Below are 20956 nucleotides of genomic sequence, written 5' to 3' on the forward strand. Positions count from 1 at the left end.
TTTGACATCTCAATTGATGTAAAAAAAAAAAGTAAATATATAGAATAGTAATTTCCTTATCATCTCAGACATTATCAAAACATGAATACTATTAACTTCAAAACTGTTTTCATAGAGGCTTTCTAGCGTTCCACCAATAACTGCCACTGTGCTTTAAACTTTTAATGCACTCCCCTAACCCAACATTTCCCATTATGTGTGCATGCACAGACATGGTATGACATGCACTGTAAATGTCCAAGAAAGGGATATCATACAGAACATTTTCCAAACTTATTTAACCTCTTTTATTGAAGATCTTCTCAAGGAATCAGTATTTCAAAAAACACACTTTCGAAATCACTTCCCTAAACTATACACTGCACCTGGACTATCATCTTCAGAGCAGATTACCATATACACCTCCTTTCAAAGACAAAATGAAATCCAACCTCCTCCAAAAAGCCTTGTAAAATACCAGAAAAAGCAGCAAGAAACCCTCAAATTCCCTCTTTATTTACTTAATAGCTCCATATGTCAAATATTTTGTGGATTTATTGGACTGAGCTCAATATGAATTAAGAGTGTGATACAGCTGCCCAAAATGCAGATCTAAGACAATATTAGTAGAAGCATTGTCTAAAACAGGGGTGGACAATCTGTTTCTATAAGGGGCCGGATAGGAAATACTTTAGACTTTGCAAGCCATACAGTCTCCATTGTAACTACTCAACACTACTATTGTAATAAGAATGCAGCCATAAATAAAACATAAATGAATGAGCATGGTGGCTGTGTTCCAATAAAACTTTATTTACAAAAACAGGAGGCAAGCTGGATTTGGCCTACAGGATAACAGTATGCTGAGCCCTGGTCTAGAATAAGTGAGATGTAAGGTTATAAGATCACACTACCAGAATTACATTTAGATGTCATGTTTTAAGAAGGGTATTGACAAGCTGAAGCACAATTAGATGTGAGTAGGTTTGGAGAGGGAGTCAAAGCCATACCACATGAAAAATAGATGAAGGAATTTTTAGCCCAGAGAAAGGAAAAATAATCATTTGGAGACACTGTACACTATACCTGGACCCTACACGTAATACACCACACCTGAACAATGGCTGCCCTTCAAATATCTGAAGAGCTATCAGAAGAAAGGGAGCTCCCTAAAAATTACTTATTACTCAAACCAACAAACAGATGTTACTAGAAAACAGGATTCAGCTCAATGTAAGAAAAAGGTTTCAAGCAATGTAAATAAAAATAGTATGGGCTGCCTTGAGTGATAGTGCTTATCCCCCTCATAGTAGTTATTCAATAAATTAGATTGTTTTTAATCCTAAACTGGAGATCTCGAATTCAACCCTCCACAGATAATCCTAAACTCAAAATCATTGTCTCTACTAGAGTAGCCTTTTCACCTTATAAAGGCACCATTTCTCACCTTTTTTTAACCTCAAACTCATTGTAAAAAATACATTTTCCACTGCAACTCAGTACACAAGTATAGGGAATATACATACAGAAACAATTTTCAAGAAACAATGTTTATCCTTACCATATATAACATATTTTTATTTTCTATTCCATTCTGTTCTATTTAATTTTTAGCTAAGACTATTTATCAAGGCCCACTAAAATTGATTTCATGCAAACCATGGTTCTAAAACATATCCACAGGTACCTAACCAATACTTCTGGGAAGAAAGATAATAACTACTTAAATAGTATTCAATAACTATTTCAATGCATAACAATAAAAAGAAACTAAACCAAATACCTAGGATGCTACTTCTTTTGATTCAAAGAACATAAATGGGGGGGTGTGTATACATCCATAAACATATGTGTGTATGTATGTGTGTGTATGCACGTGCATGCGCATCATACACATGCTGTGATTCAAAAAAAATAATGGGTATCCTAGAGTAGTTTCTTTTCATTGTTATGTCAAAATAGTATTGACAGTAGTCGATACCTAACCTTTCCCATTTTCTAAACTCTTTTCTAGAGTCAGAAAACTCTACATTTCATAGTTTCTTGACCTAGGTCAAATGGATGCCCCTAGAGAAGAGCCTGTCAGGTGTGCTGCTAGACATTAACCCTCCCAGCCCTCAGAGCAACTGGGTGAAGCCATCAAGCCAAAAACCCTAAACTAGTAGCCTCCAGTTGAGACATTTCTTCAGGGGCATCCTGAGAAAGTTGAAAGAATTTGCAACTCAAAGCAATTTGAAGGAATGGGAGGGAAGTAAGTGGAATAGAAGATGAGTACCAACCAGCAAGTGATGTCAGCAATTGGTGAGCATTATGGGCAATGTTCGGCAGCACCCTGCCAAGGAGGTATTCCACCACATGACCATTTCAATAACTAGAGACAGACCACCCTGCTGCTCGTCATGGACTAGGGACCCAAGGAGCTGTGGGAGAAGTGTGGGATACAGGGGTCCAAAGAGCATAGAAAAGAACAGCCTCAAATGAACACAGGAAGCTGGGATAGCTGGGTGAGGACAAATAACATATACAGCTCCTGGCAAGAACCCCCATATCTTTGTTTTCACACATTTCAGATAATTTTGTCCATTTGAGGCTGATCAGCCCTCAAAATTTCAGGATCACAAATGTATGGACCAATGAATAAAAGAAAGCACTATTAAAATTCTTTAATATAATTTCAAGTGGTATCCATTTTTGAATAGATACAAAAATAGGTCAATTTTTTATCACCCACATCTGAGAAAAGGTCCTCTTGAATAATGCCTAGGAAGAATTCAAAAAGGTCATCATTTTATAAGTCTGGATGATATCTGCATGTAGTCATTTTAAGCATAAAACTGAATATTAAAAAAGTTATTTCATAGTAGCAAGTTTAAGTTTCTCATTTTAAAATTGTGAAAAAACTTTTAGAAAATGTATACATATTCTTAATATATCCTACTACTATTTTTCTTAATATAATCTGTAAAATGTACAGATGTTTTTCATCAAGCTCCATATTCCTCCAAGTCCTTCCTGGTTTATCCCTATTTGCCTGCCATTCAATTATCACTTTCTTTGTGTGCTGTGACAAGACAAAGGTTGGAAAGAATACCCTACAGAAATTGCTTTATGGGCTTCTCTACAAGGTCATCGAAAATTGTTCTCAATTTATATTCTCACGTATGTATACATTTTTTAGAGAGAAGATCCAAGGTTTTCACGAGATTCAGGCCCTCCTCATTTTATTCCACATCTGAGTGACTAGTACTACCAACTACTGAGTCACCCGAACCAGAAACCTGAGATTCATGGGCTATATCTCATGGGCTCATAAGCATCTCTGCAATCTATCCCTTCCTGGCTATCTCCTCAGTTTTAGGTCCTCAACATTTTTTAATCTGGATTTAAACTTACTATTTCCACATGTTGAATGTTTTAGTGTGTATCCTATAACACTGAATTTTCTAAGTGACATTCAAAATTTTCACTTGAAACTGCAAGAAACTTAAAATACAAAGATACTAATAAAAACATTAAAATTATCTATTATCCAGGAATTACTGATAACATTTTGGTGTACAGTCTTTCAATCTTTTTTAATGCTGATTTATTTACATATAAAGCATGTAAATATTTAGTTTATAAAAATAGGATCACATTGTTCATACTTTTTAATCTGCTTTACACATTAAGCAAACATTACTAATACTTTCCCATGTCTAATATCCTCTACAGTATATTATAATTTATTATTCTTTCAAGTGGATATACCATAATTTCTTTCAGCATTCCTCTATTAAATAATTTTTAAGAACACATTTAAGTTTTGCCTATTATAAAAATCACCACATGAACATCCTTGTACATACATCTACAGCCTTAGAATAAATCATAAAGCTAGGTGGGGTTTTAAGTATTAGCACCTATTGTTTAAATTTGCATTCCTTTATTTCTAAATTATACAGTTCCCTTATATTTTTTCTTATATAAATTGAATGTTAATGTGTACTTCTCAGTTTTCTATTAGAATGTATATATATTTCCTATTAATTTGTAAAAAATCTTTATATATTAAGATTATCAACTATTTGCCATATGTATGTGTAAATATTTTTGATTACCTGGCTTTTCATTTTTAATTTGTATGTAGAATAGGTTTTTTCATTTTAATGTTGTCAAATCTATCATTTTTTTCTTTCTGATACAGGAATTTTATTTAGAAATGTATTCTGCATTCCCAAAATCATATAAATATTCACCTACATTTTCTACTATTTCTTTTATGGGTTTTGTTTTGTTTTGTTTTTACACTTAACTCTTTAGTTCCTTTGAAATTAATTTGGTATGTTGAATGAGGAAGAGATCTAACTTAGTTTAAATTAAAATAGATAAGCATTAAAGAACATTACAAATCAAAAGACTTACCTCTGGGGTAGAGAAAGCAACTGAGAGGGGTACAAAAGAGAGATTTAATTGTGTTAGAAAGATAATATTTCTTAAGATGGCTGGATACTGTTGTACAGGCCCATAAGTTCTTATTTAAAACCTTGGGACCCAAGGTGTTTTGGACTTAAGAATGTTGTAAGATGTTATAAAGATAATAAGGTATACATCGTTTATTATGTAATAATATCCCCCAATGGGTACTAGGGTAGTGCCAAATAATCAAACATTAATATTTCTGTAGCAAAACATAAAAATTTATGCTAAATAAAATACATTAAGAAATTTGATGGTTTCAGCCAGGAGTGGTGGCTCACGCCTCTAATCCCAGAACTTTGGGAGGTTGAGGCAGGTGGATCGCTTGAGGCCAGGAATTTGAGATCAGCCTGGGCAACATAAGCAAGATCCCATTCTAGAAAAAATTTAAAAATTAGCTGGGCATGGTGGCACATGCATACACCTGTAGTCCCAGCTACTTAGCTACCCGGCAAGCTGAGACAGGAGGATCGCTTCAGCCCAGGACTTCAAGGTTGCAGTAAGCTGTAATTGCACCACTGTACTCAACATCCAGTCTCTAAGAAAAAAATTTTTGATTTAAAAAAAATTAGTTAATTAACTAATTAAAATAAAAGAGAAATTAAAAAAAGAAATTTCATGTCTGGTTAGGTCATGTTTTGTAGTCAAATGAGTTTTGAAATTATTGTAGCTTTAGAACATAATATCTGATAGCCCACTTTGCCCTCAGTAAAAATGTTTCTTTGCTTTTCTTACCAATGTATTCTTTTAGATGAATTTTACACTCATTGTCAAATTAACCCTATGCCCAGGAAAATTCTTTTAGGATTTTAATTCAAATATCAGTTTTTAAAAAATCAAAAGCATAAGGGCTGGAAAGAAGAAAATAAAACTGTTACTACTTATAGATCACATGAGTGTTTACATAGAAAACTCAAAAAAACCCTGCATAAATTATTAGAAATAACAGAAGAGTTTAGTGAAGTAGTTGGATTTAAGATCAATAAGCAAAGTGAGTTATCTAAGATAAGTGAATTTGCTATGCCAGGGACCAGACAAATGTGACTAGCTTCCTTCCTGAATCTTAATCTGTCACATCAAGAAAGAAGCTTCATGCTTTGGTAGGAGGCCCTCCACAACAACCACTGATGTTTCTTCCTTTGGCTTAGAACCATGCTACAAACAATTCTACAGCAGTACCCTGAAATTCTGTCATCCTACAGAGATAGTTTTTATCCAGCAAGGAAGCAGATGATATCAAGAGTCAAACTGAGTTTTTGTTCAAAAGAAGCAGTTACTAATCACTGGTTCTTATTCACATGTAGTTATATTCCAATTAAACTCTAAGTTTTTAGCTAAAGAGCCCTGATCTCAATTATCTAGGTTTCAGTATAAATTCCTTTCATACTATACAAAAATCTTTACTGTAAGTATGTGATCTGCATTGTAGTCCCTATTCCTTTAATGCTAATCAAAACCCCACCAACAATTGTCTCTTAGAATTTCCTTACTTTGAGTTTCTGGGCTTCTCCTCTTACTTTCAGCAGTTCAGTTATAGAGTCCACAAAGCCCTGGTAATGAAAGTTGCACATTTTCTCAATTTCTCGGTCATGATTGCGGATACGAGTTTCAAGCTTCTCCATGAATCGCCCATGTTCCTCACCATCATAGACAGACCTTTAAAAAAAATGGCATGAAGATTACACCACAGTTACGTCTAAGAAGGAGAACCAGAATTACAAACCAAAGGCAAATCAAGTATCTTTGGAAATTAGATATTGTGGATACGTAAACCACAAAGTAATCCAATTGTACACTAACATTGCCTCAATGTAAAATGAGTATTTTTTAGAAAAATCCAAAATTTTTCTTTCTCATTCATTCAAAAATATTTGAATGATTGACAGTATTCATCACAGAATTCTCATCATAATATGAAAGACTAAATTACAACTCCCTTGTACTTTTCTTTTTCAAGTAAACTAGTATAAAAAAACCTCAATTTTCGTTAAACCCAGGTATCCAATTACTCCATGACTACATACTCAAGAAGCTGAACACTGCTGGAGAAAAATCACATAGTTGTGCTGGCTAGACTCAGTATAGCTGTATAACTACAAATGTAAATTAGGCACTCAATACCACTATATAATCCTACTACAACTATCCCTTACTTCCCCACAAAAAATCACTTTGTATTCTCCAAAATATTGGAGTATGGGAACTTTACTTTCTCCTCTCCTCAAATGTGCATCCCCTCACTCTCAGCTACTGCCCTGACTACATAACTTGTAGAAAAAATAGACACAGAGAAGTATCTCCCCTTTCCCCACTAAAATCAACCAACCTACTTATATCTTTAACTCCTACTCTGTCCACCCTCGTATAACAATGGAAGAAGTATCCCAAGCTCTTATCTGCAGTCAATCCTTCTTGTTCTCTCAAGAACTTTACCCTACCATTATTCCCTTTTATCCCTCCTTGGCATCATATATTTCTCCCTCTCTAATAGATCATTCTCATAGGTACATAAGCATGATTTTTAAAAACCTGCCCTTAACCACACATCCCCCTCCAGCTACCATCTCATTTCTCTGTTCTCCTTCCCCACAAAACTCCTTTCCACTTCCTCGCCTCCTCACTTCCTTACCTTACTGGAGTAAGTATTCCTCTTACTCCACCTAACAGCAGCATTTGCTATGGTTTGATAGTCTTTCCTTCCTTAAATACTCTCTTCTGTAGACTTCAATGCTACTTCACTAACATTGTTTCTTAATCTCCTTTCTCAGCTCTTCTCCTCTATCACATTCTTAAATATTCCTAAAACCCCTTCTCTTCCCTATCTATGCTCTCTCATCAGGTGACACCATCTAATCCCATGGCTTTAAAATACCACCTATATAGTGCTGACTTCCCAATCTATACCTACAAATCAGAGCACTTCCCTGAGTACTAGATTCATATATCCAGCTACTATTTAACAACTCCAGTTGGAGTTTTAAAAGCCATCTCAAATTTAACACAGGAAAAAAAAATCTTAATTATCAAACTATCTCCACTCCCAAATTTCCCAATCACCAACCCACCCCATCACAGATAATGGCACCATCCACTTGCCCCAGCCAAAAATCCAGGAATTATTCCTAATCTATCTCTTTCCATCATATACCCCATCCAATCCATTAATAAGTCCTGACAACTCAACCTCCAAAACATGTCCTACAATTGAACATATCCCACCACTTCCACTAAAACCCTAGTCCAAAGCCATATTATCACCACACTAGACTAATGCAATGGCCTCCTAACAGTCTGTATTCTGTACTCCCCCTCTCCGTCACCCCTGCCCCAATACAAACACTCCACACAGCAATTAAAATGATCTTTTAAAGCAATAACTCAGATGTATCCCCCTATCTCAATCTCTCCAATAGCTTCCCTTTACAAAAAGAATAAAAATCTTAAATCTTTACTATGGTCTATAAGGCCCTATATAATCTATCCTCTGATTATCTCTCTAACCCCATCTTTCTCCTCTCTCTAGTTCCCACCCCCTATCCTCTATGCTCCAGTTACATTGGCTCTTTTTTTTTTTTTAAGCCTCTTCTTGCCTCAGGATTTTGTTTTGCTGTTTTTATGCTATTAATGCTTATCCCCTCTATCTTTGAACAATCTCCTCCTCATCATTGTCCATAGCTTGTTGTATATCTCTTCCCACAACCCACCCCAACTAGATCATAAGCTCAAAAGTAAGAACTTTGTCTGCCATATTCATCACTGTACCTCTACAACAGTGCCAGACAGGCAGTAGGCAGTAAGTAAACATCCACTGGCTAACAAATGACTGGCAGGATCTCTAAGACCTCTTTGATCTCTGATATCTGCTCAACAAATACACATTTGCTCAATGCCAACATTTTCTGGTTTTATAATCACTTGTAGGTACCAGATCATACCCTGATCCTGTGCATCAGAAAGCACACTCTCCTCCTCAGGTCATTTCCACTGCCAAAAACTCAGTAGTAACCATAGACAAAACATATATAATCAGGCACCACATAACAATATTTCAGTCAGTGATGGACCACAGGTACAAAAGTGGTCCCAGAAGACTGTAATAATGCTGAAAAATTAACTACTGCCTAGTGAAGTTATATCTGTTATAACATCATAGGACAACACATTACCTTTTTTATGTTTAGTACACAAATACTTACCATTGTGTTACAATTGCCTACAGTATGCAGTATAGTAACATGCTGTACAGTTTATAGCCTAGGAGCAATAAGCTATACCATATAGCCTAGGTGTGCAGTAGGCTATATACCATCTAGGTTTGTAAGTACACTCTATGATGTTCACACAACAAAAAAAGTGCCTAATGACACTTTTCTCAGAACATATCCTCAGGCATGATGACACATGTTTGGCTTCCGGTGAAGATTCTAAACACTTACTTCAGAAAAGGCAGAGCAATCTAGATTCATTCTCCTTCCTTTGAAGTAAAGGGAGCTTGTCAAATAAATTACAAATAATCCCTACTTTGATGAGTAAGAAAATTGTAGAATAACCATTTGCCTGAAGGAGCTATTTTGAATACACAAGACAGAATCTACCACTGACGTTTCAACTAATCTCAAATAAGCTTAATTTTTCCCCTTTCAATGAATGGAAAAGGAAAGTTTCCATGTAAAGATATTCATATTCCTTGACATTTGGAGAATGGTAAGGATCACTAATAACTCCTCACCCTAAATGGCATAAGCTGACAATATTATTCCATATTAGACAAGCTCTTGATTTCAAAGTCAGTATACCCTGACTCAGTAACATTTCTAAGTTAGGTAGCAAGTCTACCTAACTAGGTAGAAGTTAGGGAAAACTTCATTTTTTTCCCTCCAAAGATCTACATTAACATCACAAAAGACAACTTGTGGAGAAGAAAATCCCAAAGCTAAGAAATTCAGAACTTATATTAATAATGCCCTCCTAAGCTCTCTGAACTTCCTATTTAAAAACAAACAAACAAACAACAGAAATCAAAAATAAAAAAAAGAAACATGGATTTTAGCTGCCTGACTGTGGTCTTAGCACTGTAATTAACTAGCTATGAGTCTGGCCAATTCAATTAATCTCTCTGATCCTCTTTCCCATTTAGAAAGTAGAAAGAATCAATTACAAGTCTCTGAAGTACTAGCTTACCTTTTAAGTTTCTACAATTCACCTCTACTTACAAATTCAGTTAGTAGTGTAAAGATCATACATTTTCAGAACAGTGTAGAGGTAGTAATTCCAAACAAGTTAATGAAGTTTCCACCTCCTTATCACTACCCCCCATCTATTTCTCCTACCTTAAGAACTTTATCATTCTATTGTTCTCTTTAATTATAATATTGAATAACATGAAAGGTTTACAGTTGATCCCTAGAGTATTTTGAGAATTTAAAAAGTTAGAATAAAATGTAAAATGCACATATTTAAAACAAGGAATGTGGGCTATACTTAATATACTTGTGTTCCATAGGTAAGCCTCAGAAAATCCATGATTCCCAGATTCTGTGTGGATTTTGTATATATGTATACACATACATGCATTTTTAAAAGAAAATTTTCCCATAGTTTCCATCTGGTTATAAATAAGAGGTTAAAAACCACTGACTTAAAGGTTTTGTCTCAAATTGTCTAGCACAAGAAAAGACAATTATGAAATAATCACTACCTAGAGGTTCACCTTGATCACCATTTCAAGCATATCTCAACTCCTTGCTATCCAATACATCAGATATAAAAGACTAAAAACAAAAATAAACAAGGTTTAAACTGTGGAAAGGTCAGAGATCTACTGATGCTAACCTAATATTGGTAGTCAACCTTGTAGTTGAACAGTGTGGCTTTTTTTCTCCCTTTTAACAAATGACTTAAAGTAGAGAAAGACTGCCACCTAGTGATGGCCCATTTCTAAAATTTCTTAAAACAATGTAGCCAAGTAAACGACTCCTTAAAAATCTAAAAACAAAACAAAAAAATCTAAAAACTAAATTCTATAATACTTGTTGGCCAAAGACTTATAGCTAATTATTAATGATATGTAAAGTACTCTAATGTTTAAATTTTCACTGCTGTTAGAAAGCAAGAATTTGAGAACAAAATCATAGGCTTTTGATACGTCCAGGTATGTCACAGTGAAACAAGAGTATCTACAGAATAAACTGCACCACTGGTTTAATTATTTGTGATAATCTCAAGAATATTCTAGTACTTAACAAAAGGTAAACAAGAAGAAATGCTTAGAAATTAACAATAACTTTTTATAGCCTAAATTTTGACTCAACTAAATAAATGCTGACCTATGGAGGCTTATTTCCAAAAACCCCCCAAATAAACCACAGGTTTTTACAAAAGTAAATTATCCTCCTAGTGTAAATATCTGATGTACACTTCTAAACATCATACGGGTACTATATCCCTCTCCCAACCTAGATTTCATGAGCATATTAAGAGACAGATTTTAACTTGTAAAATGGCACTTGAGGAATTATATTCAACAAATATTAATATTTACTATTCCTCTGTGCCAAACCACTACAGGATTGTATCACTTGCGTAGAGCCTGTATCAGCTCAAATCTGCTTGTCAAAAAAGGGGGGAAAATAATGTTACAAGCATTGTTATTTCACTTAAATCCCATGTACCTTATAAATTAGAAATTATTCCCATTTTATAAATGAGAAACCTAAAACCCAAGAAGATAAAGTAACTTGCCAAGTTCACACAGTTAAAAAGTGTCCTCTCTAGTACATCGGTCTGTATCCTGTTAGTGCAAAGAAAGCAAACAAATCACATGGGCCCCCAACACATTAGTTGAAAGAGGTCTTAAAATACAAAGCTCTCATTGTACACTCAAGGAAACTGAGGCCAAGAAAAGTTAAATGCCTTAATTAAAATTACATTGCTTGTTATTGATACAGCTAAGACTGACTCCCAAAGAAAACACAATTAAAAAAGGCTAATGCAGGCCAGGCATAGTGTCTCATGCCTGTAATCCTAGCACTTTGGGAGACCGAGGTAGGAGGATCACTTGAAGCCAGGAGTTCGAAACCAGCCTGTCTCTAAAAAAAAAAAAAAAAAAAAAAAAAATGCTAATGCAATACGAAGCCCAACACAAAGCTAAGTGGTTTTAAAAAGAGACAAACTTCTACTTCAAGATGAGTCAGTTGCCTGTTAGTTGTAATTATACAACTGTTATTCTCTTCTTCTTCCTACTGGAAGAGTCTCAATTTGTTCTGGTATTTTACCTTCCATCCTACCACAAGGGTTAAACACTAATTAGTCTGTAAATCAATCATAGTAATTCCAGTCCCCTTGTCAGTGATCAGTTAACATAAGGACACACCAATGAGAAGTAAAGGGAAATCTGGCAGGGAGAGTCCAAGAAAAGGTTTTCTTTCCTAAAGGATGCAAGAAAACTGATTTTCCTACTTTGGACATAGCCCTATGAAAGCATAATGCCTGGGATACAGCAACCATCCTGTGATGTGAGGAGATACTGCCAATAATATGTGGGTGGCAAAGGGGAAAGATGAAAAACACTTGCGTCCTTGGGTCCTATCTCCAGACATCATGTTATATGACTTAAATTTCCTATTGTTTAAGTCACTTTCCCTTAATGCACTCTTATTTGCAGAAGAAAGTATCCTAAAATTGTTATTGTACATTATCCTAAATGTACAACATTATTTAAGTCTTCAAAGGTAGCAGGCAAATCATAGAAACAATCAACAGCAAGTCAGAGTCTACACATTGCTAAGGAATCTTGTTCCCTGGACTGTTCTTCCCCCCCTTTGTTTCCAGTTTAGTTAAGAGTAATTTCCATCTGCCCCTCAAATCTCAACTTGCACCTTACTTCTTCTGGGAAACCCTCCCTAATCACACAGACTCTGTTATGTGCTCCTCCTTTGTGATTATCACCATCATAGAATCTTTTGAACTATATTCTGATTGTCCGTTCACTTGTCAGTCTCCCCGTACTAAATCATTAATCTCCTTGTGGGCAAAGACTGTGTCTAACCCATTTTATCTCCACCTCCTAGCAGAGACCCTGGCACAGAGGAGCTCCTCCATGTATGCTGAGTATGGAGAAAAGAGAAGGACAGGTAAGAGACTAACTGATGTAGATTTCCAGTTGTTTCAAAGGTAGATGTGAAAGAGTGTCGTATCCTACAAAGCATTATCTGTTGACATGTTTTCAGAACCACAGAAAACTTCAAAACACAAAGGACTGAACATTTTGTTTTCTGTTTTTTATTAATCCAAGAAAAAATTCCAGAGTTTATTCTGGTCTTTTCGTTTTCATATATATGTTTTTTAAGTTCTGTCATGGTTTTAGTCCTCAAACATTTTCTTTTCATTAAGCTCCATAAAAGCATCATTAGTATTTCTGTTTATTCCAAAAGTTAAAAATAAAGTGGAAAAACAGATCTGAGCATGATGTTGAAAGAGAAACTGCAGGAGGTCAAAGGGAGTTAAAGTCCCTTTGCCTTACTTCAGTTTGTCTATCAATTTAATTCAGACCTTAGTATTATAATTTGGATGTTCTGGGTGCATTAACAATGAAGTAAATCAATGTGTATCATCATCAATGACAGGGGAAGCATATGATAGTTAATGAATTCTAAGATGAACACTATATCCGAATGCTTTTGTATTGCCACAGGAGATAAAATACATTCAAATCCTTTTCCTACCCTTGAAGATACCAAGGTATCCAACTGGTTTCATCAAGATAGTCCATGCAACCAAATAAATGTTGTGATGGCGATCTCCCTCAAAGCAGGAAGACAACCCCAATGATGACTATTTTCAGAGGAATAAAAACAGGGTGAAGTAGTTTCAACTGGCACCTAGCCAAAGGGCCTACTAAAAACCTGGTTTGGGTTAAATACCACAGGAAAGTGGAGAGGGGAAACTTGTCACAAAACATCAGTCAAATTAACTACAGACTATTAGGAAATAAACTAATGAAAACAAGGAAACTCCAAATTAAGGATACAGAGACTGCCATAACTACTACTATGATAATGTCACACTGTTAGAACAATTAATCAACAGCAGTAACTGAAAATACAAAGGCACAAAAGGATATATTAGTGGCTTCATTTTGTCCTTTGTATCAATTTGCGTTAAGTGCAAAAAGATTTATTCCTTTGCATCTTTCAGTGATGGTCATGAAATCTGGCAGGTAAAAATTGGATCATGGATATTGCTGCCAATTATAAGATAGATATAAAAGAGTACTTCTAAGGGTGGTGATGCCCATCAAATCAAACCTGGGAAATTGCTGAATGCAGAGTAGTAATATAGTTGGTATATACAGGGTTATAATACACTTGGTAGATTAACTCTGGTTTCACTGCATAGAATTCAATGTGTCAAGTTTAACACTTAAACATGCAATGTTGGGGTTAAATAAAACTACTAGTTCACATAATATCTACCACCACCATAATGAGTCTGAATCTAGGATATGTTGATAAAACTCTTCAAGATTTTTTCCAAAAGATATTAAGTAATTAAATAATTACTCTGAAGAGATGTAAATATTAAGAGCCTATATATTAATTTTTAAAACACTTCAGAGTCTCAAATACTCCAGTCTTAAAATTATTATTATGGTTCCAATGACAGAGGTAATAATGCTATTATTAATAAGAGAGATAAACAAACCAATGGTAAAACCGGTATGGTAGAAACACTGCCATGAATAGTCCCGGTCTACTTATGCATGTAGATTTAATGTGGGCTTAACAAAATAAACCAACCAAGTTTCCTAAAATCAATGAATCAAACTCTAATAAATGTAAGTAGCCTCATTTGTAGATGTGTATGTACTGTATACTATATATGTATGTATACATACACATACACATACACAGATACATATAAATGTATATTATATATAGTATGTATGCCATATATGTGTGTGATACACAAGTACATATCTCACACACACCATTTTTCTGATTTTCTGAGAAAGAATCAGACCTAACAACATGACGTTCAACTCTTGGTCCAATTTCATCCTTAAGTGGTTGTGTACTGATACTCCATGGCCAGAAATGACCACAATTTAAAACTGTTTAAGTCTATAAGCAATGAGTCCCTGAAAGAGGTTGGATGAAAGGTACCAGAACAGTTTCCAACCTAAAAAGTGACAGAGAACAAAGTAAGCAAAATAGGATGAAGTTTTATGAACAAAATGGAAAACTGGACATACCATGAAAAACCTTTCTACTATCAAACTGCTAAAAATTCAGGATCAAGTTTCTAAATCTTCTTCTTAAATGCACTTTAAGAAGTGCATTTCCTCTGCCCTGCAGTATTTCAGATAAGACATTTGGACCAGGAGAGTTGCCTAGCAAGAGCTATCTCCCCCGGTGAATTAATGTCAAGCAGAAAATAAAATAAGAAAAATCTCCAGAGGATTAAAAAAACATAGGAAGAGGAATCCAGATTCTGTCAATCACCTATAACTTAATGTTTCTATTTTATAGCCATATAGAAAACAAACAACATAGCCTATAGCCCACATAGGATAGGTGTCAAATCAGAGGCCTCCAAATGAATAAAGCCATGATACTCAAGGTATACACCCTTCGTGAAAGATAATGGACAAAAACACTTACCTATAAAGGGGGACTGCAGGGAAACTTGCCTGTCTGGTATTGGCTCCAGGTGGGGGAGGGGAGAAACTACCATAATCTAATCACAAATCAGCCTTCTCAACAAATGGAGGCCCATATTCATACTATTAATATTATCTATGTGATCTAAGAAATCTCAAACTGAGAATTTATTTTAAAAGTAGTCCCAGTCTGGTTGTTAGTACCCCCAGATAACTGACTGAACAAAGGCAAATCTTCTCTGGAGAAATACACCCTAATCCATACTTCTAAGAATTCTCACAAATAATATTCTTTTGAGCTGGAACTTAAGTATCAAAAATCATAAAATGCAAGGAAACAAAGCATATAAACAAGAATCAGAAAAAACACAAATAGCAGAACCAGACTCGCAAAGGCTTAAAAATTAATATGTATAAAATAAAAATAAATGTGTAATATACTTAAAGAAACTTAAGAAGGAATTATACAAAAAAGGACCAAACTATCAAAAATGAATAAACTAGAAATGAAATATAGAACCTTTAGAATAAAAACTGTAATAACTGATTATCTGAAACTTAAATGAAAGGGGCAATATTTAATGGGAGATATACATAAAAAATACAAAATGCAGCACAGAGAGACAAAAGATGGAAAACATTAAAGAAGAGACATGGAGAACAGAATGGGTTTACTGGGATCTTCAGTAAGAAATAACAGACAGGTAATATTCAAAAAATAGCTGTGAAGTTCTCAGAATTGATAAAAGATATAAGGAAGTTGTGATCCTCAAAATAAAAAGACAGACCCCTGTAAGCCTTACCAAAAGCAGTCTGCCAAAAGAAAAATGGTGCCCTTCTCTGTTCAGTTGCATCTATCAAACTTGTAGAACTGGCTGCCTATTTATTCCTTCTCTTCACAACTCAGCTTCAGTAGCATGTAGAACCTTACTGCGATGGAGCTAATTATACAAATATACAGACCCTTAGCACCATTTGAACTTATGGTGTGTCTTTATTAGCTCATTCTTCTATTATATACAGCATCTATTACAAACTGTTGTTATTCTCTTTAAGATCTCAACCTCAATCCTACAACTTTATTTTACAAGAAACAACTTTAATATTTTTACTTCATAAACAAAATTCAGACTTGTTAGGCATGAATGTCCTTAACTTCCTGCATTCCAATACACAAGTCTATTGATATCTCCATCTACCCTTACATTTGTTCCTTGCTATCTCAAAGGAATAAGTATCTCACTTCAATGTAAAATTAATCCTGTGCTCTAAAAATCTCATTTCTCTTCCACTTCAGGAATGTTATTCCATCAATATTTTTGGGGGGAGGGAGAGAGGTATTGTTCTGTATTTTCAAATGTTCACCTCTACCAACTTCTTTCAACATAACATGTTTCCATTTTAACAAAACACTGCCCATTATTTTAAAGGAAAAAAAAGGTACTAAATTAAAATCTCCCTTCTGATACATTCCTTTCTGGTATCTTTTCTTTTTCCTCTAACCCTCTCCTTTCTCAGTTAAGATCTTAAAAGAGCACTCTATATTCACCGCCTCAATTTCCTCAAATTGGACTTGCTCTTCAACCCAATGTGACCTGTTTTTTACCTATATCACCCCAATGAACCTATTCTTGCTAAAGTCAATAAAAGCCTACTAACTGTCAAGCAAATATTCACTTTTAAGTTCATTTACTTGACTCCTTTTTTGTATGTGCCACTATTAATCATTCCCTCTTCTTAAAATCTCTACTCCCAGGCTTTTATTACACTCCTTCTTGGTTTTCCTCCTTCACATTCTCCTTCAATAACTCTTCTTCTTCCCTCTGGCCCTCAATACCTGCTTGGCCTTCATTTCCTCTCACTCTTCATCTATACACCCTGAGAGATCTCATCAATACCTCAGTTTTCACTATTAAACATCTCTGGTTCCCAAATCAATCACACCAGGACTTACCTCTGTCAAGTCCTATAAACCCAAATACCCAACCACCACTCATCCTCAAAGACATCTCAAGCTGTGCATGTCAAAAATTGAATTTAGCTGTGCTCAATGTGCACACCTGTCGAACCAGCTATTCAGGAAGTTGATGTGGGAGGATCCCTTGAGCCCCGGAGATAGAGGCTGTAGTGTGCAATGACTGCGCCTGTGAACAGCCACTGCACTCCAGCCTGGACAACATAGCAAGATTTCATCTCTAAAATAAAATAAAATAATAACAAAAGAGTTTTAAAAATGAATTCATTGACTTTCTACCCAAACCCACATTTCCCCCATCTCAATTGAACACATCACCAGCCACTCAGTTACCTAACCTAGAAATATGTAAGTTAACCTTGACTCCTCACTCGACCTCACACCTCCCTACAAAATCAATCACCAAGATCTACCAATGTTAATTCCATATTGTCTCTTCCATGCTTTTCTCCCTCCCTATCCTCCCCTGCTACTGCCTTGGCTCATGTCCTCATTATTTCTCTTCTGAACAACTGTTTTCACCCCTCCCCTTATTTCTCTAACAATCCATCTTCAATATTTCTTGAAACACAAACACACGCGCGCGCACACACATACACACACACACACACACACACAAACCAAAAAAATTTTAGCATCCTGCCTCAGGATCCAGTCCAAAGTCCCTATCATCATATGTAAGACCCCTCCAAGTCTAGCTTTATCTCTGAATACTCCCTACATTCACTCTACAACTCTACTTGAACTTCCTTGAGTATAGTATGTATTCCTTTTGCCTGGAATCTCCTTACCATCACTTTATCTGGTGAATTCCTACTCATCCTTCAAGATTGAGCTCAAAATTCAACTATTCTATAAAACTTCCCTACTTAATACAACTACTATAACATAGTATAGAAGTTCCCCTTCTTACCAACAAGATCAAACCTAAGAAACTGCTCATAAAACCAAAGAGACTACAAGGAGTTTAAGCTTACACTCTCGGGAGGTATTTACATCAAACAAGATTGTGAGTCTATTCTTCAAAGATTCAAATTGAAGACTATTTTTCTCCTACTTACCAATATACTGTTATTAGGCATCTTTTCCTAAAAAGAGGCCAATTTCATCTACAATAAAAATTTGCTGCAGCATGTAATAGTCTAGTTTTAAGGAATATATTTTTAAAAATGATAAAACAAAATCTGTTGAAGTATCTATCCCTACCCTTGATAAGGAGTGTAGGATATGGACATAAGATAAGAGTTATTCCTTAACAGCCATGGTATAATCATTTATCATCTGGCCCTCACTTTGACACTGTACAAATCTGAACTGGCCTTGAACCTATGAAACCACGTGTGTGGTTTGAGTTAAATTTTACCAGAAGCACTATCATTTTGTTTTGCCTTAAAGTTCTTGAACAAATGCCTAGTATTATCCTAAAGTTACATTAGGATAATGGGCCTAGAAGTGAATGGGCACCACTAATGACATTCACTGGTGGAAGGCAGAGTTAATATCCTTTTGCTTTGAAATGTTTATTTGTTCATATTTTTGAAAGGGTACTACAATGAACATTCTACACGGCAATGATTTATTTACATGTCTATCTCCCCTACCGGACCATGAGTTCCTTGAGAGTTTACACCTGGAACAATGACTATATCTCACAGAGAAGGCATTATAAAGTGACAAAGGGCCTAAACTAGTACCCAAAAATGTTTCAACATTTAAACTTTCCAAAAAGACAAGCACTAGGTTTAAATAATAATTGTTCTTAACAAAAGTAAATTCAAGTTCTAGCAGTGCAAATAATTTGCACTTCAGCTAAAATGCTAAATGCTATTTTTTAAATAGAAAAAGAAAGAAACAGAGGAAGAAAAGAAGGAACTTAGAAGGTTCAAGGAAATCAATTATAGGAGGAGAGTAGTGTCTGGGAATAATTTGTTATTGCCCTAGCCCTCCTCTAACCTTCCCTGGAAGCTAGGAGAAGGAAGATGATTAAACTGCAACAAGACCTGGCTCTGAAGAGAGCTGGTGTTTCTGGCCCCAGTTGCCAATAGAAGGGGGAGGGTGATAGCAGTCCCTAAGGGCTTTTAGAAAAAATTACTTCCAGGTGGAAATTTTTTATGGTACTGTGCAGCCTGGAGCCATTTTTTGCTTTCCTTCTTAACTACTGATGATTAAACCACGGACAATCAGGCTGCAACAATGGAAACAGTTAGATAGCTCCCAAACATTATGGTTACATGCTCCAAATTACCGAGTTAACTCTAAAAGGAGAGAAAAAATTCATTGGCAAAGTCTTTTTTTCTTTTAAAGGAGAGGGTGGGGTGGAGTCTGTTAAAGATTTATATTTGGTAAAACACAAAAGTAGCCAAGAACTCAGTATCATAATGATAAACATCAGTCCCATGCCAAACCTTCCCACTATATGTACAGTCAAAGAACTAAACAGAAGACAATGCTAACTGTCCTACTATTTAGCAATTTTTCATTTTTTTATTTTGGCCTGGATTAAGCATTCTATTCACAGGTTATCATAGCAATATGTAGGGAAATCCTGCCACACAACTTGCGGGAGACCAAGTCTATTTATAACTGATTATGATTCTGAAAAAAGTTCCAATGTATATGTCTGAATTGTAGTAACAGCTCAAGAATATTAGCAGAAAAAAGTTGCTTACAGTACCAACTCATTCAAAAAGCACAGAAAAACAGAGATCAATCATTTGACCCAGCAATTTAATCTAGGCAATCTTACTATACCAATATCACCCAGACCATTAAAGGACAAATCCAGCTCAAAATTACAAAATAATAGTAAAAGTAAGCATTTTAAAAATATGTGCCAGGCCCTCTACTAAACATTTTATATATACTAACCGACTCCTAAAAAATAATCCTACTGAAGTTATTATCATCATTAGTTATTATCATCAACATTTTGCACATGAAGCAACCTTTCTCACATTGCAAATACACAGAAACATTTACCTTTCCCAGGATGCCACAATTATATCAAGGATAATAAAATGAAAGAAAAAGGATGACGGAGAGGAAAAGAAAGATGGTAAAGAGGAAGAGGAGAACAAGAGGAAAGGCATGGTAAAAAAAACCAGGATATAAAACCATATACACACTCAATATGAAGGTAAATATGTTCAAATATTTTAATTCACATCTCTAGAAAAAAATAATAAAGGACAGAGAGAAAAACAGCAAAATAATAAAAATGGCAATGTTTAAATGGTACAATTGTGACTTTTTTCTTTCTACTTTTTTATCATTTTACATTTTATTTAAATGAATATGTATTGCTTTTATAATTGAAAAATGAAAATACATTCTTAAAAGTCAAGAATGTAATAGTATCTGGTTCATTGAGCAGATGCTCAATAAAATATTAATTGAAATAAAAACCAAACAAGAACAAACACTCCAGGGTAACTAGAGGTCTAATTTTTAATAATTATCCAAAATAAAATAAATGTAAAAAAACAATGTAGAAGTTAACGATAACAAAATGGAATCACTTATGTCAAACCCCTAACCAAAATGGAGTCAGGGAAGGCTATAAAGCAGCAGCTCTCATGCTTGCCTTTCTAAAATACCTGCCCTTCTTGCTAATACCTTATAAACAGAACAAACAGAACTTATCATAGGAATTCCCTCTGGCTTGCAGTATTTCAGATAAGACACTTGGACCAGGACAGTTGTCTAACAAGAGCTATCTCCCCCGGTGAATAAATGCCAACTCCTACAGTGAGTTCCTGAGACCAATGAGATCTGTTTCAAAGCAGTTTACGTGGACATCTCTTTGCCTTTAAAATCTCCACTTTGCCCCAATTATCTTCATGTGAGCATATGATTGTCATAGCATGAACATCCTAGGTTGCAGC

At 35.1% G+C, this 20956-nt stretch overlaps 1 protein-coding gene across 1 annotated transcript in view; it reads right to left on the bottom strand.

Moving 5' to 3' along the window:
* EXOC6B (exocyst complex component 6B) overlaps positions 1–20956 on the bottom strand; it is a 544417-nt gene that overhangs the window by 454824 nt on the left and 68637 nt on the right. The window contains exon 2 of the mRNA XM_045549850.1: positions 5928–6093. Within this exon, the coding sequence (XP_045405806.1) occupies positions 5928–6093 (166 nt within the window). The remainder of the gene's footprint in view (positions 1–5927; positions 6094–20956) is intronic.

The sequence above is a fragment of the Lemur catta genome, chromosome 4 (genome assembly GCF_020740605.2).
Source record: "Lemur catta isolate mLemCat1 chromosome 4, mLemCat1.pri, whole genome shotgun sequence".
NCBI classification, from domain to species: domain Eukaryota; kingdom Metazoa; phylum Chordata; class Mammalia; order Primates; family Lemuridae; genus Lemur; species Lemur catta.